Here is a 12,414-nt window from a genome sequence, read left to right on the forward strand (position 1 = left end):
GTCCAGCACAACTAGATGGTAACCAGCTACCACCAATGACTGCTCTGACAGGGATCACAATAGAAGGTCCCTAACAGAGCTGGAGAAAAATGTAGAACAAAATTCTAACTCGAAAAGAAAGACCAGACTTGCTGGCCTGACAAAGACAGGAGAAGCCCTGAGAGTGTGGCCCCTGGACACCCTTTCAACTCAGTAATGAAGTCACTCCTGAGGTTCGCCCTTCAGCCAAAGACTGGACAGGCCCATAAAACAAAATGAGACTAGAGGGGCATACCAGCCCTGGGACAAGGACTAGAAGTCAGGAGGGGACAGGAAAGCTGGTAATAGGGAACCCAGGGTTGAGAGGGAGAGTGTTGACATGTCGTGGGGCTGTTAACCAATGTCATAAAACAATACGTGTACTAACTGTTCAATGAAAAACTAGTTTGTTCTGTGAACCTTCATCTAAAGTACTACTTAAAAAAAAAAAAAAAAAACAGATTGCAGCCCAAAAAACCCTATAGAGCAGTTCTACTCTGTAACACATGGAGTCGTCAGGAGTCAGCAACTAACAACAACATCTTTTGGGAAACCCATTTCATATATTTTGAGTGAAGTAAGGGCGATACGAACAGTTAATGTCCTTGACTGCTAACCAAAACGTTGGAGGTTCCAGTCCATCTGGAGACACCTTGGAAGAAAGGATTGGCATTCTACTTCCAAAAAATCAGTCACTGAAACCCTAGTTCTACTCTGGCACACATGTGGTCACCATGAGTTGGAATCTAGTCAACGGGAACTGGTTAGCCACGCGAACCAAGCTGAACTGACGAGGGACCTCCTGGGGGCTTTTCTGCTAAACAGCCATCTGAGCTGAAGCTTGCTTTTGGAGTTGCTTAAGAACTTGGGTCTTGGATTATCCATGATCGTCTCTGCCACCATGTGGGAAAGCCTGTCACAGAACTAGAGATGTAGGCATTTCAGGTCCTAAAGGCTGCTGTATTTTTCAGTTGCATGAGGCAAATATCCTTTTTGTTTACACTAGTTTGAAGTGAATTTCTGTCACTTACCTCTGTAGAAGTCTTAGAACATTATCCATTGCCTTTTAACATTCGTGTATCAATTTTTTTACTCAGAAGCCTTTTAGACATTACTTACTTTTTATTAGCAACCACATAAATACAGGGGTTGTAGAACGTAGAAGACTTTGCAAACAGTGGAGCTATGATGGCCATAGAAGGTGGAATCTTCTTTGAGTCACCAAAAGAAGCCCATAAGCACACAATGGAATAAGGGGACCAAGCCACCAGAAACATTAGTATCATTATCACAGACATCTGTAAAAGAAATAAACATTTGCCAAACCCAATATTTAAAATAGGATGGAAAACTACCTAGATTGGAATTTGAACATGTTTATGTTGTTAATGACATAAAAGAAATAACTAAATTTTTCCCTCAGTATATTTTGCTTAGGTGCATGAAGTCAGCTATGATAACAAGAGCTTATATAATGGATATATCAATCAGTATACTACATTGTTTTTAAGAACATTACATACTGTAAAGAATATCTTCTTTATTTTGGTCTGTCACGGGATTAAAAGTGCCAGGAGAGGGTACGAAAGCTGGCTTTAATGAGAGGCAGATGAAAATCCATTCCTAACCCATTTCTCATAGTTGTGCTATGGGCTGCTGGCATTGCTTTTCCTCACTGTCATTATCTGCAAGTCTAAAAATAACTTTCCAACTTTTTAAACTCAATCTGGAAAAAAAATAAAACCCTAAGTTGATCTCAGTGAATTCTAACACAGGCCATTTGTGCTGGATATATAATATGTACAGGGCAGACGTTTTTGTAAAGGAGCTCCCTTGGAACTTTTTTAAATGGAAAATTATAACCTTTACATTGCTCCCTTCTGATCACACACTAAAATGATGAAAAAGAGATTTTTAAAAGATGAAAACCCATAAGACAGAGAATAGGTGATTATATAATAGATTTTTTTTTTAATGGAAACTGAATAACAATTGGACAAGTGACAAATTACTTCTCAGACATGAGAATGTTTTAAGGGAAAAAAAAAGGAAAGCCAGCCAGCAGTGAGGGAAAACCAGACACAGCTAATTTATTCCACTGAATTCCAGAAAGTTTCAGAAATTGGAGGTAAGAGATAACTGAACATAGGCACATACATGGAACTGATAACAGTAGAACAGGTTGACAACCTGCAAAAAGAAGAAGCTAGGTTTCTGAATTCCCTCTCCACTCCGCCAAGCAATTGCCCCTTCCTCTCACTGGAAGAGACCCAGAGATGTGGTCTAGGGGAGGTTAAAGCAGGGAGACTCAGGACTGGGGGACACTGGGCTCAGCAGGGTGCTGGCATACTTTACTCAAAAGAGGGTTACTGCATACTCCTCCCCCTACTGAAAATAAAGAGAAGATATATATCCATACAGGTCCCTAGGTGGCACAAACAGTTTGAGCTCACCAACTAATCTAAAAGTTGGCAGTTCAAACCCACCCAGCAGTACCATGGAAGAAAAGCCCTGGTAATCTGCTTCTGTAAAGATTACGGCCAAGAAAATCCCATGGAGCACACAGTTCTACTCTGTAACAAACGGGATTGCTATGAGTTAGAAACAACTCAGCAGCAACTGGTTGTTTTTTTTTTAGTACATCCATAAAACAAAAAGAGAAGGCTACAAAAAAGGAGTTTGCGGTATAAAAATAATTCCTTTACCTATAAAAAATAGTTTTTATCATACCTATAAAAGTAATATTGGAAATGTTTAAAATACAACAGAAAGGTTGAAAGACATAGTCAGGGCCAAGATGAGCATGAGGCTGGTGAGATGTGTCCTACAAGTGCAAGGTCCAATCCTGTCTTTATTTAAAATTTTATATTTTGTTCATCATTGATTTTTTTTTTTTAAATACTGCATTAAAATATTGCATTTCTTGGCCACAACCAATGACTGCCCTGACAGGCAACACAACAGAGAACCCCTGAGGGAGCAGGAGAGCAGTGGGATGCAGACCCCAAATTCTTGTAAAAAGACCAGACTTCATGGTCAGAATGGGACTAGAAGGACCCCAGAGGTCATGGTTCCCAGACCTTCTATTGGCCCAAGACAGGAACCATTCCCAGGGCCAACTCTTCCGACAGGGATTGGACTGGAATATGGGATGGAAAATGTTACTGGTAAACAATGGGCTTCTTGAATCAAGTAGGCACATGAGACTGTGTTGGCATCTCCTGTCTGGAGGGGAGATGAGAGGAGAGAGGGGGCCAGAAGGGAGGGAGTGTGCTGTCTCATTAGGGGGAGAGCAATTAGGAGTGTATAGCAAGGTGTGTATAAATTTTTGTATGAGAGACTGACTTGATTTGTAAACTTTCACTTAAAGCATAATAAAAATTAATTAAAAAAAATTGCATTTCTTGATTACTCAGCTTTTTGGTGCCCCTTAAATTTTGTACCCAAGGCAAGGGTCTCACTCTCTTCGTCCTAGTCCCAGCTCTGCATACGGCTGAAGAAATCTCCCAGAAAGCAGGATTAAAAAAAAAAGAGAGAGAAAATAGAAGACAAAATTTAAGAGAATTAGAAGATAAATCCAGGAGATCAAGTATCCAAATAAAAGGTGTTCCAGGGAAAGAGAAGAGAGAAAACAGAGAGGAAGGAATCATGAGAGAAATAATACAAGAGTCCTCCCGGAAGTGGACAACAAGAGCCTCCTCATTGAAAGCACTCACCAGGTACCCAGCAGGTAGATGAATAAAGACACACACCAGGCACATCACTGTGAACTTTCAGAAAAGAGGGCACAGACAGAAGATCCTACAAGCTTCCAGAGAGAACACACAGATCCCTACAAGGGATGTCGTCAGAATGCCATCAGCCTTCACAATAGCAATACTAGAAGCTAAGAAACTATAGAGCAAAGCCTTCGAAATTCTTTGAGAAAATCATTTCTACCTAGAATTCTATACATAGCAAACTACCAGTCAAATACGATAGTAAAGATATTTTCGGGCATGCAGAGTCTTAAAAATTTTACCTCCCTTGTATTCTTCCTAGAGCCCTGGTGGCTCAGTTGTTAAGAGCTTGGCTGCTAACCAAAAGGTCAGCAATTCAAATCTATCAGCTGTTACTGGAAACTCTATGAGGAAGTTTTACTCTGTCCTATAAGGTTGGTATGAGTTAGGATTGACTGGACTGCACCAGGTTTGACGTTTGGTTGGTTGTATTATTCTAAGGAATCTACCAGAGAATGCGCTCCACCAAATCAGACGGAGTACATTGAGAAAAAAGGAAAACATGCGATCCAGAAAACAGAGGATTTGACCCAGAAGAGAACCAAGGGCACTTCCAGAGGTGATGGTTTGCACTCGGCTACTAACCAAAAGGTTAGCTGTTCAAACCGTCCCACCATCATCATGGAACAAAGACCTGGTGATCTGCTTCTGTAAAGATTACAACCAAGAAAACCTATGGAACAGTTCTACTCTGTAACACGTGGGATTGCCATCCGTTGGAATCAACTCAACTGCAATGGGTTTGGGTTTTTTTGTTTGTCTGGTTGGTTGTTTTGTTTTTTGATGAAGGGAGATCTGAGGATGACCGCTAACTGGGCAGTAGCACTAGAGAACAGCCAGTCCAGAGTAGAGTAAGGGGCTGGAGAGTGCCAGGAGGGGTAGTTCCAAGACAATAGTAAATTGAATCTATTGCCTGATGTGTTTGAACATACTGAGAGGAGACTGACACTTCTGGTGAAGAGTTTAGGGATGAATTATGACAGGCACACAGAACGGTAAGCAAACAACAGTACAGAAAAAAAGGGAGGAGGGGTGAAAAAAATGAATGAATCATTAACACCAAAGGAAAAAAAAATTGTATAAAAAAGTGTGAATCACTGTACCCTACAGATACCTGCACAAAATAAAATTCAGATAGTCAACAATAATGCAAACATTGATTCTAAATATAGTCAAATATTGTTATCATTATATTGACAGGATGAGGAGAAAGAAAGATGGGGGGAGGAGAAGAGAAGTTTAGTGATATAAGAGAAACAAATCTTCATCTTCCATGGTAGGAAACCAAACAAAAAAATCCAAAAGAGCAAATAAGCATATCACTTAGAAATATGGAGACAAACACCAGAAGAAAGAGCTGGCAAGGGAGGATCAGAGATGGGGGAGAGGTGGCTGCTGAGAGCCAAGGGACTCTTTTACTATGTATGTGTAAAAGCTTGATTACAAAATTTTTTTAAGGACTCAGATTTCTTACCTTTGTTACATCTAACTGATCTGACCAGTCTCTGTTGAGGTACTCAGCACAGTTACTAGCAGTATGACGTTTAATGGATCGAGTGACATGGTAGTAGCAGTAAAACATCACTGCAAGGGGCACAACAAAATTTATCACAATAACTGTCATCGTGTAAGAAACAAAAGATCTGAAATAAGAAAAAGCAATTATGACTACTCATTGAATGCCCTTAATAGGGGGGTGGGAAAGGGGGGGCAATAATTAGAAATAATACTGGCATTGTTCCCCTGTCATATTATTAAATACCTTAGGATATATTGTTGACTTTTAGTTCATTTAGACCAGGAGTTAGTAAACTATGGCCTCAGGGCAAATCCAGACTGTCACTTTTTCTTTATAAATAAAGTTCTATTGGAACACAGCCATACATTCATTTATATATTATCTACAGCTGCTTTCATAGTACAATGGCAGAGTTGAATAGTGGTGTCAAAGACTGTCTAACCTGTGAAGCCTAAAATATTTACTTTTTGACCCTTTATGAAAAAAGTTCTAGAATTTGGATTTAGAAATTTCTATTTGTTTTTCTGAGTAATCTCATTTTAACGAACTAACTTATCCTCTTTCCCCAGGGAAATACAGAAGATTATTACCAACTACCACGCAAATCCTTGCAGGGACTGTGCTTTTGCTGCATTTAATTCCCAGAAAATGCTTTATCATCAGATCTTCTTGAAAAGACGTATCAGCCTGAACTACCACCAGAGCTGAGTGCTGTCTCCTTCCACTAACAGTCCGTTTTCCCTCCCTCGGTGCCACCTCTGAGATGTACAAATATTGTTAAGGGTGATTTGTACCTTTCATTGCTGCCTTAGGAGGGTCTGAGGAGAGGGAGGAAGGGACAGAGTAAGGGGGAGAAAGGGAGCTGGGTGACCTTCACTTGCAAACAAGCATAATTCATTTTCTCAGTTTTGTCTCTTGCTTGAATCACATCATCACCACCCGGGAAGACCTTTGCCACATTCTCTATGAGAAACATGCCATCTGAGCTTAAATTTGAAATGGTGGAAAAATGTTACATTAGTAGCATTTGATTTTAAAGTGTAAACACGTCTCTTACGCATCATTTTTCCTCCAGTTTATGGTACAAGTGGCACCGGTAGGATCTGGGGCATAACTCGCCCACCCTGTGATAGGCAACAAAGCCCAAAGCAAGCCATTGATCCAGGCCCCCAGGATCATGCTGACGTAAGTGTTAGAGGTCATTCTTCTTCCTGTTGACAAGCATATGAAATACTATCATCATTTACCAATGACAGGATCCATATCTTCACTTTGTTTTAACTGATGATTCGAAGTTAAAAAGAAGATTCTTTACAGAACACTTCTGGTTCACTCAAAGCCTATCTACGTGAATTCACATTCTGAAAAAAAGTCACATGTAAGCTGAAGCCTGAGTGATAAAAAGGATCAGCCAGAGGATAAACAGGAAGGAAAGCTTTCCAGGCACAGGGAACAGCATGTACAAAGGTCCTGAAGTGGGAGAGCTCTGCCAGTCCCCCAATGTGAGATGGCCCCAGCCGAAGCTGGAAAGGTAGACCAAGGGTCTGACCACGAGGGCCTTGGAGGCTAGGTTAAGAAGTTTGGATTTTATTCTAAGTATAATAGGAAGTCATTGATACTTTTGTACAGGAGAAGTCAGAGAGATAAGACTGACTGTGATTGAAAACCATTATGCCTGTTTATTTTCTTTCTTTCCCTCTGGTCAAATTGTGCTGACTTCCCCAGTATTGTGTACTGTCTTACCCCTTACCAACGTTACCACTTATCTAATATCGAGTCAGTGTTTTTCCCTTCCTTCCTAGTAACCATCAAAGATTGTTTCATCCTGTGTGGAAACTGTTTCATATAGTATTTGTTCTTTTGTGATTGACTTATTTCACTCAGCATAATGCCTGCCAGATTCATTCATGTTATGAGATGTGCTCCAGAATCATCATTGTTCTTTATCGTTGTGTAGTATTCCATTATGTGTATGTACTATAGTTTGTTTATCCATTCATCTGTTGATGGGCACTTAGGGTTCCACCTTTTTGCTATTGTGAATAATGCTGCAATGAACATGGGTGTGTATATGTCTATTTGTGTGACCACTTTTATTTCTCTAGGATATATTACCAGGAATGGGATTGCTGGATCATATGGTATTTCTATTTCTAACTTTTTAAGGAAGCGCCATATTGTTTTCCAAAATGGTTGTACCATTTTGCATTCCCACCAGCAGTGCATAAGAGTTCCAATCTCCCTGCAACCTCTCCAACATTTGTTTTGTTTTGATTCATGCCAGTAATGTCGGGGTGAGATGTTATCTCATTGCAGTTTTGATTTGCATTTCTCTAATGGCTAGTGATGGCAAGCATTTCCTCACGTGTCTGTTAGCCACCTCAATGTCTTCTTTGGTGAACTGTCTGTTGATATCCTTTGCCCATTTTTTAATTGGACTATTTGTCTTTTTATTGTAGAGGTGTTGTATTTTCCTATAGATTTTACATATTAGACTTTTGTTTAAAAATTAAACATGCACGTTCATCAAATGACTTCACCAAGAGTAAAAAGAGAACCTATGGACTGTGAAAAAAAAATTGGCTATGACATATCTGACATTATGTTCACATTTTGAAGAGAATGTGTGTCAAATGCTACTTAAGGAAGAAATGAATCCATTTAGAAAGCTCAGAAAAGTGCTGTACCTATGTGAGGATGGCAGATGGTCAGGTAGCGATCCACAGCCACGACAGTGAGTAATCCAATACTTGCCATCCCAAAAAAGATATTTAATCCAGCATAAATCTGAAAACCAAAATTGGATAGAATCTACCATTCTAAACGCCTTTCCAAGAAACATTTAAATTTTTTTTCCATTGGTAGAATATATTTAAATATATTAAATTTTTTTATTTTACTAAATTTAAAATCAATCTTCTATTGTCAAATTGTAAGTGGTTTAATAAAGGTATTTATGGAAAGTGTTTGAGATTTCATTAATTAAACTCTTTTAAAAAATATTTTAAGAGTAAAGGTGAAACTTCTACATGACAAAAGACATAAACAGAGTGCAAAAATAAAGCATAAATTAGGTACAATGCATGTAACGAACAAAAGATTAGTACTGAGAATATATACAATCAGCAAGAAAAAGAAAAACTCAACAGAAAAACAAGCAAAGGATGAATGGGCTATTTACACAAGAGAAACCTGAATGTTTCTGATGTAAGAAAATATTCACAACCACACTAAATATTCAACAGAACATAAATTATAACTACAAGATACAGTAGAAGTTCTCAGAATTGGTACAATTGTTTTGGAAAGCAATTTGCCACAAACAATAAAGCTGAAGATGAGCATCTTCTACAAGCCAACAATCCATCTCCTAAGCAACGTGTCTGGAGAAACGCTCACATATTGAAGGAGGAGATACTTATAAGAACATTTATTGAAGCCTTGTCTGTAGTAGAAAAAAAACTGGAAACAAATGCTCAATAACCAATTAGCTGTGGTACGTTCATATAGTGGCATACCATGTAGTAGTTAAAATTAGTTAATACCTACATCCATCAACATGTATAAACTTGAAAGACAGAAAATTGGACAATAAAAAGGAAATTGCATAACACAGAGAACATGATGTTATTTACAGAAAACTTAAAACATTCAGATAGTATTAATCACATCTGGTTTATGGACATAAATATGAAGTAAAATAGAAAAGTATTCATGGGAAGGAAGGGAATAGGATGGGGCATCATCAGTATCTATAAAGTTTTATATCTTTAAAATTTCTCTTCCTTCTCCTTACATTCTTCTATGACCTAAAGCACATATTGCAGAACTTCAAGATTTGACAAAGCTGACTGAAGCATGCATGGGTGTTCACTACTTGCTACTATTCTCATTTTATTCTCTGTAATTTTATGGCTTGAAATAGTAAACTATTGGAAAAAAAAAATTAGGCCAAAAGCCTTATTTGCCTACTATCCTAGTGTAAATTAACTCATTTCCTTGTCAGTAAAAATAACAGCAAATATATTTAATAACAATTCTCATGGAGGACTTTCCATCAGAAAAAATCACCAATATGGTAGCTTAACTACCTTCCTTAGAAATCTTGATTATGTCATTAAATATTTTCTTATCTCAAATGAAAAGTAGGGCTGTCACTTGAATATGTAAAACCACTTTTTTTCTCTAGGTAAATGCTGGTTGCTTCGGCTTTTTTTTTTTTTTTTCTTTGAGCTGAGGGAATTTTGAAAATATAATGATGCGTAGTGATTTCATTTCTCTTATTAAACAATATATTTCCCAGTCACTCTCAAAGCTCTTTTCAATAAAAGCACCACATCTATTATCCTACAATGTCTCTTATTTGATTTAAGCCCTCAGGATTTCTTTAAGACATTTAAATTTACGTCTCCTTGATCCAATTTATTTTACTTTAATTCCAAATGTCTCCAATACCTGACATCCTGTGTACCCAAACTTCCACCTTCCATGCAGATCTGACGCAGCAGACATGGGGTAGCCAATGCTGCTGACCCCTATATCAGTAACAGCCAGGTTTATGATAATCGCATTTGTGGGTGTCCGAAGTTCCTTGTACTTAATGAAGATGCCCAGAACTATTATGTTGCTGAGAATGCTTATCATACCTGAGAACATACCAAAAAAATTACACATTTTGTTTAATTGTGATGTTTAAAAGTAGAATCAAAATATTAAGCCCCTTCAAAAATACAGCAAATCCTTTTTCAGTTCATTTATTTGAAGAGGTCCAGCTCTTCCTAAAACTATTTATAACATCTTCACAGCCACTCTATAAAACAGAAATAAAGAAATTAAAACACAAAGAATCTACCAATTGCATAAGCAATTGAGGGTTGGTTTTAACATCACTTTGATCACTGTTACTGAAGTTCCTCCCGTGGCTTTCATGATATCATCCCTAGTGCTTTTTAGTATACTTGAATGGCCACACCCTCTCTTTTGGCAGCTTAATTTTCTCCTGCTTCCTGAAGTCTAAGTTTCTTTTTTTTCTAAATATTAAAAAAAAAAAAAACCTGTTGCCGTCGAGTCAATTCTGACTCATAGCGATCCTACAGAACAAAGTAGAACTGCCCCATAGGGTTTCCAAAAGCAGCTGGCGGATTCTAACTGCCGACCTTTTGGTTAGCAACCCAACACTATTACTCTGTCCTAACAGCTCTTATGTCACCATTTTCAGCCCTAACCCATGCTCTAGTCTTGCATCTTCTCTTTTCATTCAACTCATTGCAATCAAACATTCATTAAGCATCTACCGTGTGTAAGATCATATGACTGTTCCAATGTTATTTGAAACTCAACATGTCCAAATACGAATTCTTTATCCAACACACACACACACACACACACACACACACACCCCTATAGAAGAATGTACCCAACAAAGTTTGGATATTCAGAACACAAGATGAGCCTTCTTTCTGGCCCATCATGAAACCTCACCTAGTCAAATTCCTAGTTTGGAATCTGACTCTGTCCCAGAGTTGGCTGTCAATATAATTTATAATGAGAAATATTGTTGAGTGAACTAGATGTGCATGATAGCCTGATCAACACCACTTTCTTGGTGCAAAGCATGCATAAGTTTCCCAGAATCCAGGTATGGGTCACTATGGGTCCTAAGGATGAAGGTGAAGCAATTTCATCAGGGAGGTGTACTTCTAGGGGCTAATGGAGCTATAAGCAACAAACAATAAAGATGTGCTCATCAGCAAGGGAATTACTGGTGAGCAATCCCCAGTTATTGTGGAAGACAGAGGGAAGGTTTCCAAGCACAAACACAAAAGTATCAGCAAAGAACTTCTACTATATCTTTGTACCTCAGTTAAAACTTCCCTTTAACACTGTTATCTTCCAGATTCCTGTTCTTTCCTCCTCCACGCTGCTGGAAGAATAATCTTGCTACAACATAGAATTCATCATGGCTCTTCTTCTCAAAACTTCTAATACTCGGGCGGAGCCAAGATGGCGGAATAGACAGACACTTCCGTCGAGCCCTCTTTACAACAAAGACCCAGAAAAAACAAGTGAAACGAGTATATTTGTGACAAGCTGGGAGCCCTGATCATCAAAGGCAAGCTTAGACAATGAACTGAGGGACAGGGAAGGAAGAGACCTTTCAGAAGCAGAGAGGAGTTGCCAGACCTGAGTAGCCGGGAGCCCTCACGCACCATTCCCAGAAAGGCAGCAAAAGAGGCGGCAGTGGCAGAGATGGGCTGGTCCTAGCTTTTGGCCGCAGTTTCCTCAGGGAGAAGCAGCCAGCTACACAGCCTACTCACAACTCCAGAACCTGAGGAGAACGTGGAGCTCTTGGCAACAGCTAAGTACTTGCGTATATTTTACCACGCCCCCACCCCCGCCACCCCCAAGCTGGCTTCAGCGGCTGAATCCCTAGGCCTGAGATAGACTCTGGTGAGCACCTGGAGCCATCCTCCCAGCCTTGGGGAAGGAAAAACTTTGCAACTGGGGGAAAGATATTTTGCTAGCTCCATTAACTGGGGGAGCTCAGGACAGAAGTGGCTCCTGTCCAGGCATAAACCGTCTGTGGACCCTGAGCACCTTTCCCTTCTGCATGGACCTGTGTGGGCCTATTTCGGGAGAATAGGCCCTTGTTGGCAAACTCCAACCATTTCAGTGGTGCAGTGGACAGGTGGGTGTTTGATGTTTGACATTGCTTTGGCTATTAAACAAGGTCTCACCTACCCACAACAGGGACCTAAGGACTGGTGGCTCAACTTGGGTCACGCAGCCACCTGCGACAGGGGTCCAGGGATAACGGGTACCTCTCAGTCCTTACAACCAAAAACTTTGGGTGCCCATGGTCACTCTGCAGAGCCCACCCACCAGCATGCTTTAGGGAACTGAGACGTGTTTTCCTCAGAGACACTTGGGGGTTGGTTCTCAGCCCCCTGCCTTGTTCAGAGCGTGACCCCCTGCTGCAATCAGGTACGAGTATATACGCCAATCACCCCTGCCCCTCTAAGACTGTAGGACAGAGCCTGTACCACACACTCGATGATCAGCTACCTGGAAACCTGAGCTGAATTCATACAAGAAAAC

The 12,414-nt window shown here is 39.7% G+C and overlaps 1 protein-coding gene across 2 annotated transcripts in view; it reads right to left on the reverse strand.

Annotated features, from left to right (window-relative positions):
- The window catches only part of RRH (retinal pigment epithelium-derived rhodopsin homolog), a 39,031-nt gene that overhangs the window by 1,859 nt on the left and 24,758 nt on the right, over positions 1-12,414 (reverse strand). For both annotated transcript variants that reach the window (XM_049885539.1, XM_049885540.1), the window contains exons 2-6: positions 9,772-9,962; positions 8,004-8,103; positions 6,374-6,527; positions 5,272-5,440; positions 1,138-1,316 (exon numbers count right to left, since the gene is read on the reverse strand). In XM_049885539.1, the coding sequence (XP_049741496.1) occupies positions 1,138-1,316; positions 5,272-5,440; positions 6,374-6,527; positions 8,004-8,103; positions 9,772-9,960 (791 nt within the window). In that variant the 5' untranslated portion in view covers positions 9,961-9,962. The remainder of the gene's footprint in view (positions 1-1,137; positions 1,317-5,271; positions 5,441-6,373; positions 6,528-8,003; positions 8,104-9,771; positions 9,963-12,414) is intronic.

The sequence above is a fragment of the Elephas maximus genome, chromosome 5, assembly GCF_024166365.1.
Source record: "Elephas maximus indicus isolate mEleMax1 chromosome 5, mEleMax1 primary haplotype, whole genome shotgun sequence".
Taxonomy (NCBI): domain Eukaryota; kingdom Metazoa; phylum Chordata; class Mammalia; order Proboscidea; family Elephantidae; genus Elephas; species Elephas maximus.